This window comes from Pteronotus mesoamericanus, unplaced genomic scaffold (genome assembly GCF_021234165.1).
Source record: "Pteronotus mesoamericanus isolate MK-2021 breed Mesoamerican mustached bat unplaced genomic scaffold, CSHL_Meso_final contig_94, whole genome shotgun sequence".
Taxonomy (NCBI): domain Eukaryota; kingdom Metazoa; phylum Chordata; class Mammalia; order Chiroptera; family Mormoopidae; genus Pteronotus; species Pteronotus mesoamericanus.
In genome coordinates, this window is record NW_026555285.1 from 8,120,759 (window position 1) to 8,146,298 (window position 25,540).

General features: G+C 40.5%; 1 protein-coding gene across 1 annotated transcript in view; it reads right to left on the minus strand.

The window, feature by feature from the left end:
* Positions 1–304: 304 nt before the first annotated feature.
* The window catches only part of TNFSF11 (TNF superfamily member 11), a 32,494-nt gene continuing 7,258 nt past the window's right edge, over positions 305–25,540 (minus strand). The window contains exons 3-5 of the mRNA XM_054586622.1: positions 5,886–5,931; positions 5,707–5,805; positions 305–726 (exon numbers count right to left, since the gene is read on the minus strand). Coding sequence (XP_054442597.1) covers positions 305–726; positions 5,707–5,805; positions 5,886–5,931 — 567 coding nt within the window. The remainder of the gene's footprint in view (positions 727–5,706; positions 5,806–5,885; positions 5,932–25,540) is intronic.

Consider the following 25,540-nt stretch of genomic DNA (forward strand, 5'->3'; position numbering starts at 1 on the left):
GGCCTAAACGCAGTTTTCTGTAATTGCTCCAATCTGGTTTAATTCTAGGAATTCATTACAAAATTAAAAAACCACTGTGTAAGAAAGCCTTCAGACTGTAACATGCCTTCAGTCCAGCATCTTCCTTTGGCTGGGAATACACATGCTCTCTACAGCATCAAAAGCTTAGATAAACTCCTCTTATACCATGTGGGTCACACCTCGTAGTAGTTTTACACACCTATATACATCTTTCTTGGCTTGTTTACAAGAAAAGTTTCCATACATCCTAAGGAATACATGCTAATGTTCCACAAAATGAGGGTCAATCTAAATCTCGTACTTTAAAAGCCCCAAAGTACGTTGCATCTTGATCTGGATCCAGTAGTGAAGGATTGGATACTTCGATGCTTATTTCCTCACCAGACCGCAACTTAAAAAACCCTCCAACGTTGATGGAGTAAAAATGGAACTCAGAATTCCCTGACCAGTATTTGGTGCTTCCTCCTTTCATCAGGGTATGAGAACTTGGGATTTTGATGCTGGTTTTAGTGACATACACCATCAGCTGAAGATACTCTGTGTCGAGGTCTCCCGAAGTTTCATGATGTCGAAAGCAAATGTTGGCATACAGGTAATAAAAACCATCCTGGTTGACTATTAGTTTTCCGTTGCTGAAAGTCATGTTGGAGATCTTGGCCCAACCTCGGTCATGGTACCAGGAGGGCAACCTCACTTTGTGGGAACCTAGGGAGAGGAGAGGCATGTCATTTAAAATCCACCCCTTTGATGACAAGGGCATCCTCACAATTCTATGAGTTTGGAAAAAATGTAGCATAGCAGTCATCGTTCCACCAGGAGAATAACTTTTCACAATTTATTTTCTAAAAGGGGAGAAATGCATTAAAATGTATGTAGTGCTCCCTGGTAGGCACTCATTTTTCCTGTTCTTGAGGACCCTACAGTACACCAGGGATAAGTATGGTATGTGTTCAGGTAAGGGGTACATCATGAACCCTGATAGGAAAGAGGCAACTAATTGCTATGAGAATTCAAAGGAAGGAAAGGCGATCCCTTAGAGCAATCAAGAGTGACTTTGTTGAGTTGCTACTGAGCCTGAGAACTCAAAGGAGAAATAGAATGCAGCCAACAGAAGCAGAAAGTCATTCAAGGTTGAAGGAAGAGAACAAGCCAAAGACAGCTGAGACAGGACTCAGGAAGTAAGGACAGGTGGAGAACTCTCATACTTCCCAGGAGTCCTTCTTCTCTTTTAGTTCACAGAACGGTATGCAGAAGGAAATGAAAGTCTGGGTCACAGTGACTTTGACCAAAAGGTCTAACTCCTAAAACGCTATTCTCATCGCCGATTTTCCCCTCCTCCAACAATCCAAATGCCTCCCAGGCCCACACAACTGAAAAAAGCTGCTCCCAGGGGAGTTCCTGAAGAAAATATTCCTGCCCTTGCACTCCACAGCTTCACAATTTCACAGGATCCTTCGTGACCAAAGTGCCACAGTGCCCCTTCTCACCCTGAAATGTGGAGACAAGCGTCCTCATGCTGCTGTTCTGGAGCACTGAAAGTTTCTAAAGAATCTTCTAAATCAGCAATGTGTCCAATGCTTTTCACAGCTTAGGGCTTTAGAGTATTGTATTAAGGTAAAAGTTGTCAATACCTCTACACCCAATTAAGCAATCATTTGTGCTTATGTGGACACCTATTACTCAACAAGGTATCAACTAGTGGGGGGTGGGGGGAGGTTGTTATGTTGTGGAAAGTCCAAAAAAACATTTATCCTCCAAAAGATCTCATAAATATCTATGCTAAACTAAGGTTGGCATCTGTTAAGATTTCAACAAGGCAAAACGGAGCTGAGGAGTCCAAGACTGCGGTTGGGGTCAGCCTCTCCAGCCAAGGCAGGACAACTTCGTTGCTGCCTGCCACCCACAAAAAAAAGAAAAAAAAAATAGGTCCACAATGGGTCTTAGGCTTAAAAGTAGATTCCATAGATCCATCAGAGCTGGAAGCCCTCTAGTTACAGTGAGCTTTTGGGGGATCTTTGCAGAATAAAAAACCCATACTGGCTATCTTCCCAGGCTAGTCCGAATCCTGGGGAGCCTTGGGGCACCTGCAGCTTTCTCTAGAGAGCCACAAAAAGGAGAATGCTCTACTATTTCTATAGGACCAGTAGGCAGCCTGGAATATGGTCTGGAGACCTCAGAACCAGGCTGTTCCAAGAACCAACCAGGTGGTTGGGCAAATGAAAAAAAGAAAAACAAGGTACAGAGGCATTGCTATAGTGGGGCAACTCAGGTTCAGGCCTGTGAAGTGAGGGCCTGTGACTGGAATCCTTCTGTCCAGGAACAGTATATTTACTGAAATCCACATCTTATCCACGGGAAGGCGCCAGAACCAGCCTGAGAAGACTTTACAGGCTCTGCTGCCTTCAGGACCCTCAACAACACATGTGCTTTTTCACTGGAGGTCCTACCTCAGGTCATCCCAGATTCAAACATCCCAAATGTAAATGCCATCCCACGGTCCCAAGTGAGTCAAGGTGAGACTACAAGCCTCACATCCTCATGAATACTAACAAAGTAATTTTGCCAAACTGATAAATAGCCATGCAATCCATTGGCAAAGCTAACAAGATTTAAGATGTTTCCCACCTCAAATTATCAAGTTTCCTTCCTTCTCACCCTACTCCTGAAATCGATACTTATACAATCAATTATTTGTCTTATAGTTTATCTCCTATGACAGCTGTTAGAGAGGAGTGGAATGGCAAAGGCAAAGTCTACCCTTTCAGTAGGATAGGTCCACTAGTGTTAAACCAAGGGCTCAGAGATATGGCCTGGAAAGGCAAGGAAGAAATACGAGCCAGGGAGGGGAAAAGATGGGACCGTTGACTGCATACCACTCTCACTGTTAGCTAAAGTCAGGTGGAAGGAGTGCCATTCCCTACAAAACACATCTCTGCTTTTATCCACTCATTCATCCATGCACTGATTAATTTAGTTGATGAACTATCCAATAAATGAGGTTGTGCTTTCTATGGGCACTCCTCTGCCCATTACTAAGAATTCTATCAAGTAGTATACCTTCAAGGCACTACCCACTAGCAGTGGAGAAAATGAGAAATGGGCATATACAATGAAAAATGTAACATTTTCACTTCTGCATGTCACGAAGCCCGTGGTGAATTTCAGTTGCAGCAATTCACAGTGAAAGGTCCAAAAATTAACAGCAATCAGAAGAGTTCAGCCTAGGGAAGAAACAAAGGAACCAGAGGACACAGAGGCCTTGGATCAAACATAGGTGAGAAAAGAGAGAGTGTCATCAGTGAGGCAAACTGTCCAAGCGAAGGATGGAATACACACAGTGCACAGAGGAGAAAGGATGCCTCCTGAAGAGACAATAGTGGGAGATGAGATGAGAAGATGATGCTGCGGTCACGTTGAAGGACCTCTCATGGCACACCTGGGTGTCCATCATTTATGAGGCACGCCGATGATCTCTCACTCCAGTCCCCAGTCACTATGGCCATGGCTGTTCAGTTGGAGAAGAGGCCTCCACATATATTTAGCCTGAGGATCCCCCTGAAGAAAGCCACATATTCTGACCTCACAAAATACTTTGCAATGCATATTATTCAAGAAGCTTTGCCAATGCACAAGCTAACAGTCAATATAAGGAAGATTCTGATTTTTCTTATGTGTAATTAAGTATAAAGCAGATGCCCAAAATGAACAAGCAAAATTAAAGCCACCTTCCTCTGAAGTATCTAGTACTGGCCAAAACTGGGAGATAAATGGCCTCAAGGGGTTGTTGGTTCAGCCAGGGGAGCAAATTCTATTTTCTTAAACAGAAGCATATACTAACATATTTCACTCAGTCTCAAACTCAATAACCATTGGAAAATAACCAGAAATTTTGCCTTGTTTTTTGGCAATGATTTGATTCTAGGTGCCTGGAGAGAGAGCTTTAAAAATAAAACATGCTTGTTATTGCCAAACAGTCTTTGGCACACAGTCTAATGCAATATTTATCATATGCCCTTTAAAATGAACTGAAGAAATAAATGCAGAGTGCATTCATAGCACACACAGCTGATGCATCAGTATTAATCTGTTTGCCTTTGCTAACATGCAAAATAGTTTTACACTCAGAAAATTAGTGTAGCTCCATCATACGGCACACGCACGCACACACACATGCACACAGAAAATGTGTTTATGAAGCAAGTATCTGTGACAGAATAGAAAGTTTAGGAAAACCTTCTGAAAACTAGAATCGGTTTCTCACTTTCTATGTGTGCAATCAGGAAAAAGGTCCTCCATGGCTCATGTAATGATGACAGTGGTTTCAACATTGTTTACTAAAACCTGGATTTTTTTCAACTCCAAGAAATATCTGCCTTAAATCATTTTTAGAACAAAACGGAATATGTATAATTATTTAATTAAACTCTAACAATAATAACAAATTGTGCTTCCTGGGTGCTTACTACGAGTCACCTTCCATATAAGAATGTTAGTGCACTACCTCATTAAATCTTCATAGCTCCCCCAAGGGGTGGAACATAGGTATCACCTTCACAGGGAAGGAGCCGAGGCACAAATGATTCCCATAATTTGCACAGTCACACAGCTAGTAAACAGACAGTGGGTCCACAAACCTCGCAGTCAGACTTTAGAGCCCCTGCCTAATAACCCTATGCTAATATACTTCTCACAGAAGAAAGAGAGACAAAAGAGTCAAAATTTATTTCTCCTGACAAATCCAACTGGCCACAAGGTACTTAGATAATAACTTATAAAAAGCAGAAACTTGGGAATCAACTAGAGTGGAATTCAGCTTCTAATTCTGCTACCACTGTGACCTTGAGCAGGTAAACTATGTGGACCTCAGTTTCCTGTCTGCAAAATCTGAATGAAAATCACTACCTTGCAGGGTTGCAGCAAGGATTAAAGATAATGAATACAGAGTAAAATGGCTAATACACATAGAATGTGTTGAATAAGTGGCATAATAGTAATAATAACAATAATGTTCAATTGTCACTCTGTCATAATGTTCTTTGTAATCTTTTTGATGCTCCAATATCCCAAGAGTAAGCAGCAGGGATAATGGGAGGAAATGACTGGGGCACTCAGGTACCTGTCGACACAGAGCTCTGGGCTTCCTCATTTCCAAAAGATCATCAGATCTCTGTCCACGGAGCGAAACTTTCACCCAGAGAAAGCGATAACCTCCTGAAGGAGAGGCCTGTTTCATTTTCTAGAGAGCTCCTGCCTCTTAAATATCACTCTGTCAAGCCTGTACCTGGAACTCTGCAGGATATGGCTGAGTGTATGAGTACCGGGATGGCTCTGCACACATCCCAGGTCAGCAATGGGGACGTGTCACCTTCAGCTTGGGTAAATACGCATGAACGCAATAAAGGATTGTTCTTTCCAATTATGCAATCTCAATTGGAAATCATTTAAAATAAACACACTCTGGCGATCTGAAAACGAATATATTAGTGATGTCCAGTCTGGCATGATTGAGAATCACTGCTTCCACAATGTGGATCACCCCCTGAAGACTGAACAATCTTTCTTCTGATCTAGAAGTTAAAGGCTCTCAAAAATTTAGTAACAGGCTGATAATAGGTCTGAGTATTCAAATGGGGCTGATAAATGACCCTTGAAATACTTTTTAAGTTGGAGGCAAAGGCGACTTACCTGATGGGATGTCGGTGGCATTAATAGTGAGATGAGCATAAGGCTGAGTCTCAGGCTTGCTCCTTCTGGCCAGATCTAACCAGGAACCTTCCACGGTAGCTGGATATGGGAGAAATCATGTTAGCCCGAAGAGCAGTGACCTTAGGAGATTTCAGATATTCATACAGAGCCATACGTACGTTTTTCTGCTCGGATGTGTTGAGATCTAACAATATGCTGTAATTCCTGAAATAAAAAGAAAGAATCTATTTATACATTCTTTTAATAAAGCAGTAAGAATTCAGGGCTGTTGGACACACTGTAAATAAATCTTCTTTCCTGTAAAATATGCCATAAGGAGTAAAATCCCTTGATGTTCCAGATAGCTATCAAGCGAAGTTCACCTCAAAGAATTATGTTGATGTGCTTAAAAAGTAGACTAATGAAATACTGTCTAACAAAATACTTTGGACAATAAGAAGGAAAAAAGACAATGTCAATTATGAAACATAGAATAATTGAACATAATTAAAAATTTGTAGCAGGTACAGAAACGGAGATAAAGTTAACTGGGAAAATGACAATTACCACAGAATACAGGACTCTCTCAAATCTTTAGGGAGGTTCCTTTTATGTCTATTTCATCAGTAAATTTCTATTATAGCACTACAGGAAAGAGAATGATGTCTAGCTCACAGTGGTTAGTTGCTGGGTTTTTTTAATTTAAAAAAGTCACAGTTTGTTTAAAGTACTACATTGAAGTCTAAGAGCTTTTAGAGTACCAATAATTACCTTAAAATATTGCGACAAACAGGGGTTTAGGAGAATGAGTCAGAAAACAAAAGAACACAAGCACATAAAGAGAGTAGGTAATTATGTATTTCAATTGGAGCCCTGCAAATGGAGGATCCAACAGGTGAATAAATGCACACTCAACTGAATCAAATCCAGCAGCCATTTATGATCAAAACTCTCAGCAATGTGGGAATAGAGGGAACATACCTAAACATAATAAAGCCTATATATGACAAACTCACTGCCAGCATCATACTCACCAGGCAAAAACTACAAGTATTCCCCTTAAATCAGAAACAAGACAGGGATGTTCACGTTCACCTCTCTTATTAAACATAGTACTGGAAGTCCTAGCTGCAGAAATAAGACAATAAGAAGAAATAAAAGGCATCCAAATTGGATAGAAAGAAATAAAACTCTTTATTTGCAGATGACATGATACTGTACAAAGAGAACCCCAAAGATTACACCAAGAAATGACCAGGACTGATCAATGAATTCAGCAAAGCAGCAGGATACAAAATTAATATCCAGAAATCAGTTGCATTTTTATATGCCAATAACAAACTAACAGAAAGGGAAATTGAGAAAATAATCTCATTCACAATTGCTTCAAAAAGAATAAAATACCTAGGAATAAACATAACCAAGGATGTAAATGACCTGGACATGGAAAATTATAAGACACTGAAGAAAAAAACTGAATAAGATACAAATAAATAGAAGCACATATCATGTTCATAGACAGGAAAAATTAACATCATTAAAATGTCCATACTACCCAAAGCAATCTATAGATTCAACAAAATTCCTATCAATATTCTAATGACATATTTCACAGAACTAGAACAAACATTTCCAAAATTTATATGGGACCACAAAAGGCCCCACATAGCAACAGCAATCCTGAGAAAGAAGAACAAAGTTGGAGGAATCACGCTACCTAATATCAAACTGTACTACAAGGCCATGGTAATCAAAACAGCCTGGTACTGACATAAAAACAGGCACATAGATCAATGGAACAGAATAGAGAGCCCAGAAACAAACGCACAGCTTTATAGTCAATTAATATTCGACAGAAGAAGCAAGCACATACAATGGGCTAAAGATAGTTTATTCAATAAATGCTGTTGGGAAAATTGGACAGACACATGTAGAAAAATGAAACTAGACTACCTTCTTACACTACACATAAGAATGAATTCCAAATGAATCAAAGACTTAAATGTTAGACCAGAAACGATAAAAATCGTAGAAGAAAACATAGGCTGCAAAATCTCAGACACTGCTCATAGAAATTTTTTATTGGATATATCTCCCCAGGCAAGGGAAACAAAAGAAAAGAGAAACAAATAGGGCTACTTCAAACTAAAAAGTTTTTGCACAGCAAAGGAAAACATCAACAAAATAAACACACAGAATGTATTTGCCAATACATCTGATAAGGGGTAATTTGATACATATGATACATATACATCTAATAATATGTATAAAGTACCTCCAAAACTCAACAACAAAAAACAAACAACCCAATTACAAAATGGGCAAAAGATCTGAAAAAAGATTTCTCCCAACAGAACATACAGGTGGTGAATAGACATATGAAAAGATGCTCAATGTCACTAGTCATCAGAGAAATGCAAATTAAAACCACAATGAGATACCATCTCACACCTGTCAGAATGGCTATCAACAATAAATCAACAAACAAGTGCTGGTGAGAATGTGGAGAAAGGGGAACCTTTTTGCACTGTTGGTGGGAATGCAGACTGGTGCAGCCACTGTGGAAAGCAGTATGGAGATAACTTCAAAAACTTAAAAATGGATCTGCATTTTGACCCAGTGATTCCACTTCTGGGAATATAGCCGAAGAAACCTGAAACACTAATTCGGAAGAACATAAGCACCCGTTATGTTCATGCAGCATTATTTACGATTGCCAAGATATGGAAGCAGCCCAAGTGTCCATCAGTAGATGAGTGGATAAAACAACTATGGGACATTTACACAATGGAATTCTACTCTGCCATATAAAAGAAAATTTTACCCTTTGCAACAGTATGGATGGACCTGGAGAACATTATGTTAAGTGAAATAAGCCAGTCAGAGAAAGACAAATACCATATGATTTCACTCACATGTGGAATCTAATGAATAAGCTGAACTGACAAGAAAAACAGAGACAGACTCACAGATGGAGAGCAGATGACAGCTAGTGGGGGGAGGAGGGAGGGGTGGAGGGATTGAGCAAAAGGGAGAAAGAACTCATGGACATGGACAACAGTGGGGTGGTTGCCGGGGGCAAGAAGGGTATAAGGAGACTAAATGGTAATGGCAAAAAATACAATAAAGATTAATTTTTTAAAAAACAGCAAAAAAAAAAAAGAAGAAAGAAACCTTTTTATTGGCATGAAGAATAAAGTAAATTGGAAGTAATGGCAAGCTTCTATCACTTGAATCTTCCTAGTACTGAATTCAGAGAAGGATACCATAAAAATAAAGATGTTTTACCCTTTAGAAAAAAAAAAAGATCATAGCTACCATTAAATAGGTGGACTGAACAAAACTTTGGGCTTTGACCTTGGTTCAAATCCCTGCTCAGCCACCTATTTATACTGAGGATATTAACAGCAACTCTATCATATGGTGATTGTGAAGATTCCATGAGATAATGCATGTAGGCACTTAGTAGTGTCTGTAAATTCATATTTCTAAATACTAGAATCATTCTGGAGAGATTCCTAATTTCTGTCACTGGGACAACCACACATGCTAAGAATTTCCCCTCCATGATGTTTAATAGATAGGCCAAATAGCTTAAGTTCTTTGAGTGTCTGGAGATAATTGCTTTGAAAAAGATGGTAGATAGATGACAGACAGACAGACAGACAGACATCCAACGACACAACTTCAAGTGTTAACATTTAGAAGGGTTCTAGAAGTAAGCTGACACTCTTCTTTACCTCTAGGAGCCCCGAGATAGATGAGAATCTGTTCCGTTTGTAAAGACCCTTGGAGGAGACAGTACAGCTGTCTTTATCTACCTGTTCTAAAGTCCTAAGGAAATCACAGTGTGACTGACTTTTAGAAAGAAACCTTGGAGGCTCATCCAGGGCCACCTCCTGCCCTTGCTTTGACCCAGGGCTCTGGGAGCGCCACTGACAGGAAATTCTAGGCAAACGCCGCCCGCGTTGAGTTGTGTCAGGCAGCGGCCCTTACCAGGCACCGTTCTCCCCATGCCTTCCAGCCTTTCTTTCTTTCCCTGCTGACCTCCTATCTCCCAAGTCTCTCTCATGAACTTTGGATTCCCAACGGTATCTTGATTTCTGGAATTTCCTGGTTTGGTCTCTCCTGCATTTACAACAGAGATTGTATATATGCACAATATATCTCGATATATTTTACATAGAGATGTAAAATATAAACATGTATATACACACACATATATATTCCCTTATACATTTATAATGGATATATAAATATATAGTGTGTATATATATATTTATAATACAATATATCTTTATACATTTATATATGCCATATATATGTTTACCTGACTACTAGCTCTTAAAGAGTTGGAATAGGAACTTTGATAAGAGAGTAATTCGGAGATTTTCTACCCCTCATTTTCCTTCTAGCCCCGCTCTACCTCATCATCAGAGGGAAGGAGGAGGAGAGGAAAAGAAAGCCAAGTCAAGTATGACATATGCCTGCAAATTCCTGTTTCATACTTTTCTGAGAAAAACACACTTTTTACTGAGAAAAACAAGAAAAGAGGCTTTGTGCTAGCTCGGTGGTTTTCAGACTTCAGCATTCTTCACAGCCTCTCAGAGGCCGTGTCGAAACAGTTTCTGATCCAGTAGTTCTGGGGTAAGGCCTGAGATTTGAATTTCTAATAGGTGAGCTGGTGCTTCAGGCCTGAGGCCTCTAATTGAGAACAGCAGTCCCTCTCACACCCCAAAATACATCAGAGATGTGCAAACCTGAGTCTTTCCTGAATGCTGGGACCTAGGCCAAAGGGACAACAGGCTCAAGTCACTGACTGAGTGGGCAGGGGAAGTTTGCTCCCTTCCTCCTGGGAAGGAACGTCTCCTGCCCATTATTAAGTCAGCAGCTCCAGGTCAGAGCTGTCACAGAGCCTTGCCGTTGCAGGAAAGTCCAATAACCAGCACCATTCAGAAGCACTTTCACTGTGTGCTATAGGAGGAAAAACAACAACAACAAAAAAAAAACCCTGGCATGACCAAGGATGAATTAAAACTCTAACTGGAGACTCTTGAGGTACCACTGCTTTCATGTTATATCTGTTGTTAGGTACCCACAGATTGCGATTCCACTCAGAAAAAAAAAATAGATGTTTCCATGTAAAAAGGGGGGTAAATGATATGTTTATAACCTTAGGCTACGAAAAAGTATATTCTCAATATCTGTTCTTATATCCCCACCCCACCCAACCCCTAATTTTTCTGCACTCTAAGACCGATGTTATTAATCTGCATAGATAACAACCACAAACAACATTCTTCTAAGACTACGCTTTTGGGGTGCCCTGGCTCTAAACCCAGCCAGTCTAACTCAATTAGATGGTGACTTTGTAGTTTTCAAGAGAAGCTCCCCCTGGTGATTCTAATAAGTAGCAGATACTGAGAAACATTATTACTAATTGAGTGTCCCCAGGGACAGTTGTTTGGTGACATCTCTATTTAGTCATAGCTTTATTATACCCTCACACTTTATATATATTCCACATATTGAAAATTAAATAATCTCTTCAATTCATAGTCAACAAAGGATTTTCCCGCATATTATCATACTTGATTCTTATTAGTATCACAGGCTAGGTAACTATTAGTAACCTGATTTTTTGAACTGGGAAATGGAGGCAGAGAAAAAATAAATACCACCTTATAAAGCTGGGAATTGACCCTATGCCTTTCGACTCTTCTGGAGTTAAAAGCCCATGCCCCTTTTTAAGACACATTCATCATACATACTCCTGAAAGCTGGGAGAAAAGTGTCAGTGGCCAGTGATGGGGTTCAGAACATGCTCCTCCCCAAAATGGCACCTTGGCACATTGAATACTTTAAAGCTGAACAAATTTGAGAAACAATAGGTGCAGGAAGAACAACCTGACCTTCTCCTTCTCCCCTGAAGCAGGTCCTAAGACCCTCACAAAGAGATGTGCTCTCCAAACGTGGAGGAAAGAAACATCCTTATCTTTGAGATCAAAGGATGCTGAGAAAAATCCAAATGAAGAGGCCTTGCCAAGTGCACTCCAGTTTACTGGCCTTAGCTCACGCCCTCTTGTCCTGTCACATTTTCCAGCACCTTTCTACTCTTCGTCAAACCTACGAGAAGCATTCAGGTTAACTGTTTCTTCAGGTCTTCATTTCCTTAGGAAAGTTCCCATGTCACATAAAACATACAAATTTGCATGCTCTTCTCTTGTTCATTTGTCTTTTGTCAGTCTAGTTTGCAGGGCTCCAGCTGGAGAACCTAGGAGGCAGAGGGGAAAAAAGATTTTTTTTCCTTCCCTACCCCTGTCAAGAGCGTGGCTCCCTCCCCAAAGTAATAACTCTGAAAGGAGGTGCAGCTTGAATGGGGATCCAACAAAAGGAGCCTCCACATCAGGAAATATGGTCTCAGGACCCCCAGGGCCTTCAGAAAACAATGGGCTCAGACCTGGCTGAGCCATGTTCAAGGTTTGGCGGTGAACCCCCCAAACTAAGCCATGCAGATCCTGGGCATGGGGGGCATTCCGTCTCCAAGTTCACTCCACAGAGAGAAGCCACTCTGTTTTGTCATTTTTCTCAAAGTCAGACGCTTTGCTATTTATACCTAAGCTTAGATCTTTCTTGAATTTCCTCCTAATTAATATTTTTCATTTTCAAGATTATAGGGAACCCTTCCAGAAGAGTATTCAAATTCACTACAACTGACAATTCCATTTATTTTTTAAGCTTTGAATTAAGATTTACTTTCTTCCACATTAGTTCTCTACTTCTGTCATATTAATTTAAGTGTTTTAAAATTTGCAGAGTTCTTTATTCCCCAATCTTATCACTCAGACATTGTTTCTGGTTATTTTAAATTCAGAAAGTTCTGATTATCTGATTTGGAGAAAGCACTACAAAGACTATCCTAATTCCTCTCCTTTGAACAAATAATTCAGATGAAACATCTTCTTAAAAGGTGTTTTATCTTATTTTAAATCCAGCTATACATTAATTTTTTAAAATCAGTCAGTTAACTCTGGATAAACAGCCAATGCAATTATACACTGTCTACACTATCAAAATGCCCACAGATTTGCATAGAGGTGTAGATAGCTTTGACACACTCCGAGCAAACAGCTTCCAGCAGAAGCTAGAAACAGTGTCCAGGGCAAGGAAGCTGGGCAGAAGGTCCTCCCTGCAATCTCCTCTTGGCTAAGAGCCACTAAAGAGAACCCAAGGTCCTACTCCCCAGGAAGACCAGAAATCTGTCTTTTCAGCATACAGCATGTTCAGCATCTGTTACATGCAAGGGACAGAAATAATTGCCTCGGGGTTCTATCAACTACCCATGACAACTTAGGATCATTATCTATAAAATTACTAAGAAATTCACGTGAGTGAATGAACTTAGTTATGGTCACACAGTAACAAGCAGGCTTTTCAGAGAATTTATGCATTTTTAGATAAAATAATTTGTGTATAAATTGTGATAGCTTCATTTCATTCTTCAAAGGAGGACAAAAAAGAAAACTTGAACCACTGGCCCGCAGCCAAACAAATCGCTGCCAATTCAAGGATAAAAGAAATCCTCTGACACACTGCCACCTAGTGGACACTGTTCAACATTGACAACCCTGGGGCGCCACAGTAAGGCTTTGCAGATTTGGAGCTGCTCTCTGCCCCAACTCCAAAGTCTTGAAAACAATAGAGATGAGAAAATTTCACAACATTTTTAAAAAATCTTCTCATTGTGTTATTTTATATTTAGACTGCATTAACTTTTTATCTTTGCCGTCAGAGTACTTTTTAACAGACAGGAAAACAAACGATAATGATTTATTTTTAATCTCGACTTTGATTTCACTCACAGAAAAATGCTAGAATTTCACAATTCATCCTCCAGGAAAGAAAGTACACAGAAGATCAATGTGATTGTGTAACTGTGGTCTGTAACACTGCTTTTCTTCAACTTCCCCTGAACTCAACATCCAAGAAGCTAATTCCCAGGGGGCGTGACAGGGGAACTTGAAGAGTGCAGACCACTCTTCAGTCTGTCGGGACAGGCCAGGCGGATGCTCATCTCTCTACGTGCTTTAAGACATTTGCAAAGCTAAGGAGTAGCTAGACACCCCAAACTTGCTCAGTCTGGATAAGTGTGGGCCACTTAGGAGTGGTTATTCTATGTAAGAATAAATATAAACACCTAGGAGTACTTTCAATTCCTTCGAGCAGTGATGGGAATTTTGCTCCAGGTAATTTCAACATTTACAGCAAATGGCAACTAAGCCTGCCTCGGCAAGCTCAGCTGGATAACTGCCCCAAACAAGACTTTGATAACATTTCAATTCAAGGGTGATCTTATTAAGTTGGTCTTAAGTGTGTTTGACTGCAGTGGGGTTTTTTTTCTTTATCTTAAACAAAATAATAATATAAGTAGATTTAAGCTCTCACTATGACATCCCCAGCTGTAAAGATTCCCTGGAAAGGTCAAATTGGTGAAGTCTGGATTTATCAGACTGAAAATCCCACCTGTGCTTTGTGATGTGAACTGTGTGATCCGTGTGGTACCTGTCAATCTGAGCATAGAAGAAGCAATTTTTACAACCAGATGCTTAGGAAACCACTGGCACCAGCTCCTAGCCAAGGTCTCAGGTGGCTGCCTCCCTCCACAATTCCAGCAGCAGCTGCAGGGACATCTGGCTGGTTGAACAAAGATTTAACACCCCGTTTGCCAGATATAATACAGGGTTCATACACTTGTTAACATATGTAATGCATTTATTTTAACATCTTAATGATACCCTTCAAGTAATTCTTCTCCAACCCAGTTACAAGAATAGTGTATTCATCAGCCCAGTTAGCACATGCATGCCACACGTGGGTTGTTTCTGAAAATGAACAGTCAGTTTCCTATTCCTGCAGAGAAGTGCTGCAGACTCCCTCCTCAGAATGCCGCTCAGAAATCCATCCCCTCCTGTCCAGCCAGAGGACCGCTGCCTTCCATTTCTCACTAGGATTCAGGTAACAGCCTTTCCCGACTTCCTGCTCTCCTTAGACCAAGAGCACACATGAGAGCAAGTCCCTTCTCTTCTGAAAGTCCCTCAGGGGCTGCCCGCACACTCCAGGAACAAGTTCACATGCCTTACAGGGCTTACGAGGCCTGACAAGAAGACAATTCTAAGATGTCCTAAATTAAAATCACAGTGGCCAGAGAGTAAAAGACAGAACAGTTAGCCTTGTTAGTAACTGCAGACAAGCTCAGACAAAAGACTGCTTACGTTCTCTCATGTCTGTTGGAGCTCCAGATTAATTTCCAGGGGGCTATTTCCACAGATTTCTGAGCCCGACACTGTCCAGCTCTGGGAGCCTCCACTTCTTGTTACCTGTGGACCTTCCACATGAAGCCCAAAGCCCATCCACCAGAGTAAGCGCTTCTTCTTGTAAACTCTGCCTACCCTGAGCTGCCCGCTTTCACTTTCTCCCCACTTTGCTTGTAGCTAATAAATTCTTTCAGAGGGCTTACATTTTTCTCCCCCTACTTGATGTATAGAAATCTTTGCAAACTCCAAGAAGATAGACATGTTATCTTTCCTACCTAGTCATGGTGCTGGTGGTTTAGACTCCACGCACCAAAACCACTTTTTTTCTTGCTAGCAATGGCCTAATGAATGCTTTCTTTTAAAAAGAAAGTTAATTTTGTTTTGCTTTGTTTGGTTTCACAGGCCTTGTACAACTAGGCTAGTCACTGTTCCAGGCTCTCCTGTTATTCCTCCCCTGCACCCCCAAACCCCATCGCCCCTAAGGATACCCCTGGACATAGGCGCCAGCCATGCGGAACCACTGCAGCCCGATTTCCCTGCAAGCGTCTTGCCCTCCGGGTCATGCAGGCTTGTGTAGAACTGCTCCCTCAGATAGCTTGTATTTATTGTAAAGATTTTAGTTCCATGCTAGTCTTGTTTACAAGGCACAGAAAGAATAGCCACCAGGTGCTGTGCAGAGACAGGATTAGAATCGATATCTCAGCCTCTTGCCTTCTTTCTCCTCTAAAGCTCACACTGACCTTCAAATCCACAGACCGTGGAGGGACATTTTATATGCACCTGGATGAAGCTGGAGACCCCCTAATTCCATAGGAAGAGTCAATGGTGACCATTCAAAAATACCTCAAAACAAACTCAGATCAGAATGTGATCTGTCACTTACGTATATATTATGAGCGGTGTAGTGCAGCCCGAGGCTCTCAGCCCAGGACCCCTGGAGCGGAGTCCTATGGGTTTCCAGGACTGGAGAGGGCAGGAGCACTGGAGCCCAGGGAGGGCAGGTCCTCACCATCCCCACTGCGGGCAGGAGCGCAGCAGGGAGCGGGGCGCAGAGCAGAGCACACGGGGCAGAAGCGGGAAAGGAGAGAGTAGACAGAGCACAGGCTCCACTAATCCTGAAGGTAAGAGCCATCTCTGACTTAAATTTGTAACTTTACATTTTGACCCCTAAATAATTTATTTCTTAATATAAATTTCTCATCTGAAAAATTCTCCCAAAGTCTTCTCAATGAGCATTCTCCCTCCCTCTCCCTTGAGTACCCCCTCTTCACCTCCTAATCTCTCTACCTCCTGACTGAATCATGGCCACCATCCCACAACTGCCCTGAAAATGCTCAGGGAAGACCCTTGCCGCAGTGTGGACGGACCTCCTCCTCCCACCTCAAGCGCAGGCCCCAGGGGCTCATTTCTCTCAGAAGAAGGGGCTGATTGGAAAAGACATGTCTTTGCAAGCAGATAACGTGCTATCCCCACTGAGGGGCTGAAGAAGAGAGTGCCCTTGTTTCCAAAAGCAGAGGGATGCTTTCCTGGCAGTGTGACGGTTATGCTGGGAAGAGAACATTAGTTTTTATTGTTTAACCTTCATAGTTTAAATGACACAGCTTCTTCTACAGTAAAAGGTCCCCATGGGTTTTCATAAAGCAGCCTTAAGGCAGCACTATTAGTCTTCATAAACAGCCCAATTTTAAAATGTCTTGTGCTATGGTACTTGTTTAAAAAGTGTGGTGTGCGGGCTTGGCAGAGTGACTGCAGTATGGCGTCTGGGGCTGACTGCGGGGTGCCACGCCTCTGCCTTCTCCTGCCACTTGAAACAAAATCATGGCCCCTGACAGGAGCACCACAGTCGACATTCACAACGCGTCATGTTCTCTGAGGAAAGCTTACTCTCACACATCCTCCCAGAGACTTTTCTGGTACCAGGATGAGACTCAAAGAGAAACAAAGGTACCAGGTGAGCTACTGTGGACAAATGAGGCCTGGAAGGAAAGGGGCAGAGTGGCCAGCGAAGAGCCTCCCGCCTCAAGGTTCCTAACATGTTGGTGCTCCAAAGAGGCAAGAAGCAACCCTCTCAAAGAAGTAAGGAAAACAGCCAGCTTGGGAATGACCTCCAGCCCTTTATGAGTCTTTTTGGGCTAGCTTCCGGCAATATCAAACAACCAGCCACTTGATGACAACAAAAAGAGGGATGGCCAGGGATCACTCACCTATTCATTAAACTGGGTCTTTAAACTTTTGCTGAGCACCTATTGTGTGCCCATCAATGGAGATAGAAACTACACCTCACACAGTTCATGTCATTGAAAAGCTCACATCTGAGTGCGCCATAGCAATGCCAGACTTGTACAATTGATGCGGTGAGGGGGTGCATACAAGAAGCCCTGGGCAGGCCCAGGAGGGGCTCCTAATCCCAAAGGTGGGCAGCCAGGCATCAGTGTGGGCCTCCTTCTGGAAATAATGCCTGAACTGAATTTTGAAAGACAATTAGAAAACTGATTACAAAGAATGGCCTGGAATGGCATAAAAAGGACCACCCATAAAGACCCATCATTCATTCATCCATCCATTCCATAAAGCCTCTCGTTGGCTGCCAGGGGCCAGGAGTTCCATGGGGTGCTCAGGATGCTGTGTCCCCAGGGTCGCAGGAGGGAGGCTGAGGGGGCCGGCATGGCCAGGTTGGGGAGGGTCTGGCACTTTAGGTCGGTGAGGCCACTGAGCTCAAGCAGAGGTGGGGTGATGAGAGGGAGCATAGGCAGTGAGTCTGGAGACTCGGGGGTTGGAACATGGAACACACAGGACTTTGTGGTCCATGTTCAGCAGCTCAGACCTTAGCCCGATGACTACAAGATTCACTGAAGAAGTTTTTAAGCAACAAAGAAAGCAACGTGTCCAGATTTGCATTTTAGAAGTCACAAGGCTGTGGGTAAGTGGGCTAGAGGCTTCGAGACCATGGACGGGGCGGTGGCTGCACTGACCCCAGGCAAGAGATGGCGCTGACACCTATATTAAGGAGACAGCAGTAGGGACACAGAATAGAAAGAAACAGCTGAAGGTTTTGTGAAAAGGGAGAATTCACAGGGTGGGGGTGAGGTGAAGAGTCAGTGAGTATGAGTGTAACAGCATCTTACGGCTTCTGTTTTAGGGTGATGGAACTGATAGCATGGTCATTTGCCATGAAAGGGTAGATCAGATGAGAAGCACTGGGGAGAAGAGGTTCTGAGCTCACTGAAACTTCCCGATGAATATGAGCCTTACAGTCTATACAAAAATAATAACGATAACATTATTTTTACTACTGTTGCTGCTACTGCTACTACTACTACAACTACCACCACCACCACCTCCACCTAGTAGTGTTCTTGAAGGATGAAGATTGAGAAACGGGGTAGCACCCTAGTGATGAAGAATCTATGTGGGAATGAAACTCTCCCAGACCCTGAACCTCAAAAAGTTCAAGCAAACCATTTGTTGTCTGATGATCTCAGATGCTCCCTGCAATGTCTAAGACCCACCTTTTTATACCACATGGGCTTGTTCCTACTTCTCAAATCCAGGCACTTTGTTCATCAGTGGTTTCCCTGTTCTCCAGTGGCTCTCATCTCTCCGTAGGACGCTTACAATACCTTCTTAGCCCCAGGTGCTATATGAAGCCCTCCTGGAAAGACAGCCCTACCGGGGGAGGATTTCCAATATCCTAGAACCTAGCCTTGAACTACCAAATCAAGAGTATTTGTGACAGATGTGGGAGTTTGTTTGTTTGTTTGTTTGTTTAAACAAGGCCCCCAGGTGATTAAGATCAGCAGGTATGGGAAACACTGCCTTGGGCACCCTTCTATCCAATTCCACAGACTGCACTGCTGAGATAAGCCACTCCTGTTGGAGGATCCAGTCTCTTTTACCAGCCTCCTCTGCAATCCAGGACCCTCAGTTTTGTCTGCTTCTGAAATCTGAGCCCAAGATTCCATGCCACATAATTAGATGCTCTACTTTCAGGCATGGCCATCCTCTTCTCTGTTTCTTTAAAAATGTCAATGCAGAATGTCTTTTCTTCCACCCCGGAGTCCTTCTAGCATGAAGATAGCCCACCTCTGATGGCACAGTTCACTGGTTATTTCCCTCTTGCAAACCACCCTACCTTTTGCCCCAGGTCTCCCCTAAGTTGAGCACATTACAGCCAAAAGCTCACGGATGGGCAAAGGCAGTATATGGCCTTGAAGTTGTAGGAAAATTCTGTGGGTCTTACCTCAGCTTTCCCATAAAGACAGCTTTTATAAATGCTAGATATAACTGGGGTGGATTGAATTGCAGTTCCCAAAACTGTTATGGCAAACAGAGATGAAATCCCATTGGAAAACCACTACATGACTAACATCTTCATTTGGGAACATCAGTGCCCCAAACCCCAAGTTTCCTTGTGGATTTACAAGAAAATTTCTTGGGACTCATATTCTTATATACAAAGGCAAAGAGATGATAAATGGAGTTTACTTTTTCCCTTTGTTTTGGGGGTGCATGTGTGTGCACTTAACTAGGAAACAAATAGAAATAATGTCTATATAACCACTCTAATGATTACGATTTCATAAGCATCTAAGATCTACTCAAATTCTATTTAATTCCCTATGCACTTCAGTTTTAAAAATGGAAATAGACTTCTTGTAATCATTGACATAGGAATTCTAAAGGGATCAGCTTTATGTATAGAAAAAAGTAAATACTTCAATGAAATTTCTGGTTTTAAATTAATGTTCTTGAATCCATAAAACCCACTAAAAACTACAGATGATGATCAAGTTTTTGTGCAAAGGTCGCAGAGGCATATGCCTGAACAGACTTGTGAACGTTCCTCAGAAAGATGTGTGTTATTAAATCTACTTCTAAAATTTCTCTTTCCTGAAATCTAAACATTTCTTAAGGATTTTGAACTTTAGAAAATAAAATCTTGACCATTCAAATTTTTCATGGATTTATGTATGCACAGAGTTCATTAACTCTTGCTCACATAGTGAGCACATTTTCCTGCCTAAATAGGGTTCAGTGAATATCAGAGACTGCCTATTGTCCCCTAGAATCCACTCTTTTTTCCAATTACTTAGAGGCAATCCCTTTTCTCAAGCTTTGTTGGGCAATTGCCACTCAGCTATAGATACCATTGCACAGCCTCGCTTGGCAGGAACGTGTGGTCTTCTACATAAGTACCACCAATAGGATACTACTAGAGATGAGGATGTGTCAATTCCCAGGTACTTCCCTCAGTTTTTCTTCCTCCCTCCCTTTCTTCTGTCTGGAAATGAACAAATAAAGACACGGGCTTGGTCCCAGAGATGGAAGGTACCTCTTGAGGATGGAGAAGCTTTCCCATTAATCCTAAACTGTTCACCTCTAGATTATCACATGCAAGAGAAAACAATTCTCTTTTATTGAGTTCACTGAATGATGGGTCTCTTTGTTAAAGCAGCATAGTCTATACCAATGACAGTGAATATTTCACTGAGGATCAAAGCTTGTGAATCTATAGGGATGCAGTTATGCTATCAGGGGATAGTTGCATTCACATGGTGAACTCTGCAGGAGACAGGGTTACATATGTACTGATCTCAAGCAAATAAGAAAAAGAATTTCAAGTAAGAATTTTGTTCAAAAATCATGACTCCCTGGTCTTATTCCTCATTGTCCAGTAAGTATTTGGAGGCTCAGAGATTAACTGGCTCCAGGAAATACTGGTGATCCTTAAAAATGTGGGGGTTTGGGGAACGATTCCCTGTACAGTTGAGAATCCACGCATAACTTTCGAGTCCCCCAAAACTTTACTAATAGCCTACTGTTAATGAGAAGCCTTCCCAATAACACAACAGTTGATTAACATATTTTGCAAGCTATCTGTACTGTATATTATATTCTTGCAACAAAGTAAGCTAGCGAAAACATTATTAAGAAAATCATAAGGAAGAGAAAATACATTTACAGTGTTTATTGAAAAACACTCATGTACATGTGGACCTGCGCAGTTCAAACCTGTGTTGTTCAAGGGTTAACTGTAGTTAATCAAGAATATGCCAACAAGATAACTTATTGGTAGTTTTTATCATCATGGGTTTTCATATTCTAGAGTGATGTTGGAAAGTTTTATAAAATTGTGCTCATAAAAGGAGCCAGAGCTGTGTTTTTACTTCACATGACAGGCCTGCTTCTGTAGAGTTTACAGGCTATGGAGAGTTGAAGAGACCTGAGAAAAACAAGCCTAAAAGGAAAATCAGGATGAAGATAATCTGCAATAAAAATTAACCTTTGTTATCACTTCAGGTTATAATATTAATAATTATCCATTGTAACATTAGAAGGACATCAGATAAATGAGAACTGGGTTTATGACATTCCGAATGGCTTTATAAGTTGGCTACTAATGTCTGTTTTTATTTCAAAATATTAGTCTACAAAATTCAGTAAGTCATCAAACACTTATTTGTACCTTCTCTTTATTCTTGAGACTAAATGAGGTGTGACAAATGAAGCATGAGCAAAATGGCCATGGTCCCTGTCCTGACGGAGCTTGGGGCTTCATTACATGATTGCTAAATATTTTTTGATTGTGTAGCTTTCTCAGGATTATTAAAAAAAAAAAAAATCAACAATCCCAAACCTACATGTTTATTTAAATACCAAATTAAAAAACAAAACAAAACAAAACAAAAAAACCCTGTACAAGGGTTGGCAAAAGTAGGTTTGCAGTTCTTGTATTTGATTACTTATTATTGTTCCATACGAACAACTGTAAACCTACTTTTGCCCACCCCTGTATATTAGGTACATTATAAAATAGTCACAAAAACATAGCTTTTTAAAAAAGCTAATACTAAAAATATACATATACATGTAAGTCCCCGTGCATCCTTCCCACGTCCCAGGGGATGGATCATCTTGAATATACCAAATATCTCATTTTGGAGAGCAAAGGGCTTGCGTAACTACTATATTGATCTCTCTCACATATTGTTCTTTGAAATACATTTGAAAGTAAGTTCCAGGAAGTTCTTCACAAGTGGGTAATCTGGCATACTAAAATGAAAGAGACAGAGCCCCAAGTTCCCAGAATGTACCCTTAGTGCCTAAACAGATGGCTTTCCACTGAGACCGGCCAGGAGGTCTAAGGGCCAGGCGCCCGCCCTGCCCATATCAGGCAGGTCCACTCTCAGGCCTGAGCTACCACTCTGCTCCTGGTCTGGCAGAGGCCACAGAGGCTGCCAAAGCTGGAAACAAGAATTGCTTTATAAATTGGACACCATATTTGTAACTAGTGTTTTCTTTATTGCCATAGACTGTTATGATAGACTTTGAAAATTGTGGTTGGTAGGCTGGATCACTAAGAGGCTTTAGAGTTCTGGGCTAAAGGGGGAAAAAAGCCAAGAAAATCCAGCCACAAACAAAAAAGGGGGAAAAAACAGCATTACTTGTCTGGCCAAAGACAGGCTGGGTAAACACCACTTTTTGCACACATACAATGTGATATTGTGCTTATGTCTAGCATTTGTTACCACTGGATGGGTCGATCTCTCAGTAATGATTGCAGCCACACGTGTAATTTTGTTTCATGGGCTCACTCAATATCTATATTAGAACTAAAACTAAGACACCAACCTACTTGTAAATGCCTGATACATCCATCCCACTTTCAGCATTGGCAAGAGAAATGAGAAATCTGATTATTTTTGGCAAGATATATAGAATGTCACATTAACTAATAATCCTTATCAAAGGATAACACATTTGGAAAATCATTATTTGGCAAGGGTTAGAGAAGCATAAATCATTACACATAGGATATGTTATGACAAAGTGACTAGCACAGAATGTGCACTTAATAAACATTAGTTGAGTCTAATGATAAGGTGTGAATAGTGCTCATCTCCTTCCTAAAGATCCTCTTGTCTGGAGGAAGAAACACATTGATAGTCTTTATTCTTTAAAGAGGGTACTTGTGTAATATTATTACCTGTGATTAATAGGTAAAGTCCTATAACACTAGCAAAACAAATGTGAAATTAATAAAATAAAGTTATACTCATTTTGTGAGTCATACTACCCAGTTAGTGTAATTAGGACTGCATGCCTTTAATAAGAGCGGTTGACTATTCTTCTCTGCCCACAAATCTTTCTCCTGGCTTGCTAGGTACTGAATCTCTTAAAATTAATATTACTCGTTTGGAATGAGGCACCAAGTCTCCAAAAGACTCCTAAGATAGTAAAAGTTCTGCTATTATTGTTCACCAACACCTTTAAGTACAAATTGGTTTATCTACAATCTTGGCAGTCACTTAGAAAGCTCAGAGGAAATGGGACCATGAACAGCTATGTTCTGATGGGGTAAGTAAGGGCAGAAAAGTTCACTGAAGCAATAGAAGGTGTTGCAGGACTGCCAGGGAGCAGCAAATGGCCACCACGTGCTCTCTCCATCTGAGATCTGTTTTCTCATAAACCATAAAATAAGGTTATTACTCTTTAATAAATATTAAATTTATTAAATACATTATACATTTATTGAAAATTGTAAATAAACTGTCCCAGAACCATTTTTGAATAATTCAAACTATGCCTGCTTATTTGAATCATTTTATATTATATTAAGTTATGACACACATACAATAAGTTCTACTCTAAGACTGGTGTTATCTTTCATGGATTACGACTTTGCATAGTTACGTCTTGACATTGTCCAATCCAATTTTAAAAGCTACAGCAGAGTTTCCTAGTTTCAGTTTGTAAGCTTTGTACCTTCCTTTTTAAGTTTATTTTTAGGGAATATTTTTAAGTTATGAATGGACTCTCATTTGTGTTTTCTAATTATTGTTTGAGATGAGGGGAACCAGTGAATACTAACTTTTATAAACCGTTTTATTGTGCCTGTAGCCCCTCAGTTCCTTTTGAATTTTCCCAAGAAAACAATTACATGACATACAAATTCTGCTTTCTCCACATATATATTTTCATATTTCACTCTTTTGAGTACTTACACTAACTAGTACATTCTGAGTGGTAATTAACATAGGGATACTGGGCATCTTCGTTGTGTTCCTGACTTTAAGGGAAATGCCTCTACTTTTCACTATAAGCTAACTTTTAGTTTGAGAAATCTCAGATAACATCAAGAATCCAGCTAGTTTTATTTTCTAATGGATTTTAAACATCATAAATAAAATAAAAATTTTGTCAATCACTTCTTAGTATTTATGAGATGATAATGTTTTTCTCCTGTGACCTGTAAAGATGAACCATTTTTGCATTCTCAAATAAATGCCAATGGTATCTATTCTTCTTAACATTACTTAATTTCAAAATCACCTGGCTAACTTGCATACTTATTTTTTTCAGAAGAAACAAAAAGGATAATTTTTAAGACCAAGCCAATGGAATTAAAAGTTTCCCTTCCTTGTAAGAACATACAACCTGGGTCAATCTAAACAGAAAACTAGGAAATCATCACTTACCTAACCAGAATTACCTTACTTAGGGGTTCAGTTGTGAAGTAATAGATTGCCTCTAGTGCATATAAATAACTTTTTGCAGAGAGATTACTAAGTATTAGAGAAATAGACTAAAAAACAGACTACTGAAAATGAAGCATAAAACAAAACAAAAATGAATTGATTAGAAGAATTGCTATACCTCAGAAATTATGATGTAAGAAAACAAGATTAAGTTTAAACCCACATTATAAAATATGCATCTACTGCATAAAGCTAAGCACTTACACATTAATTATAATGAAAATTTAATACTTACAAGCAATATGTTGTCATAGATATAAGAGCAATCTGCACTTTGACTCCATGATGCACTTTTTAACATTTTAAATGTAATCTAAAAGATTAAGATGCAACTAGAATCTATGACAATTGTGTGTTTAATTTTTTAGTCAACATTTTGTTCTTTGTGATGCATGAAATAATAAAGCCAGTTGAAAATTGGTAGTATCTCAACTTTAAGGGTTATACAGCTTCACTCCCTGCCTCTACCTTTAACTCGAATCCTCTTTTTAAAAAATACTATTACTATATGTAGATTTAAAAAATAATTTTTTAAATCTTGCTCAATTCAAATTTAATTTAGATTTAAGGAATTTGAGAACTTTAGGATTTACTGTAAAATGATCAGATAGCCCAGGGAGTGGCAAATTACAGGTTGGGCTATAATGGTAGATGCAAGAATCCATGCAGGTGTGCATGCACTGGAGTCACTGGGCTTTACCAAGTCAGTAAGTAAAATAATTCCAAGGCTCATGAATCCTCAAGGGACCTTATCCAGAAAAGTAAAACATGCAGTTACTACAGTGTTTCTCAATTGGAGCTGTCAGCATAAGAGAAGTCACTGGTCTTCTCTGTCCCCATTTCTTCTCTTCTCACCCAGCTCTCCCGGAAAATGAGAAAATGGAAACAGTACATCTTGCCCATCACATCATGTCCTATTCTATTTGCTTACCTCCTCACCATAGATGAAAACAATGGACCAGTTACAATTATTCTCAACAG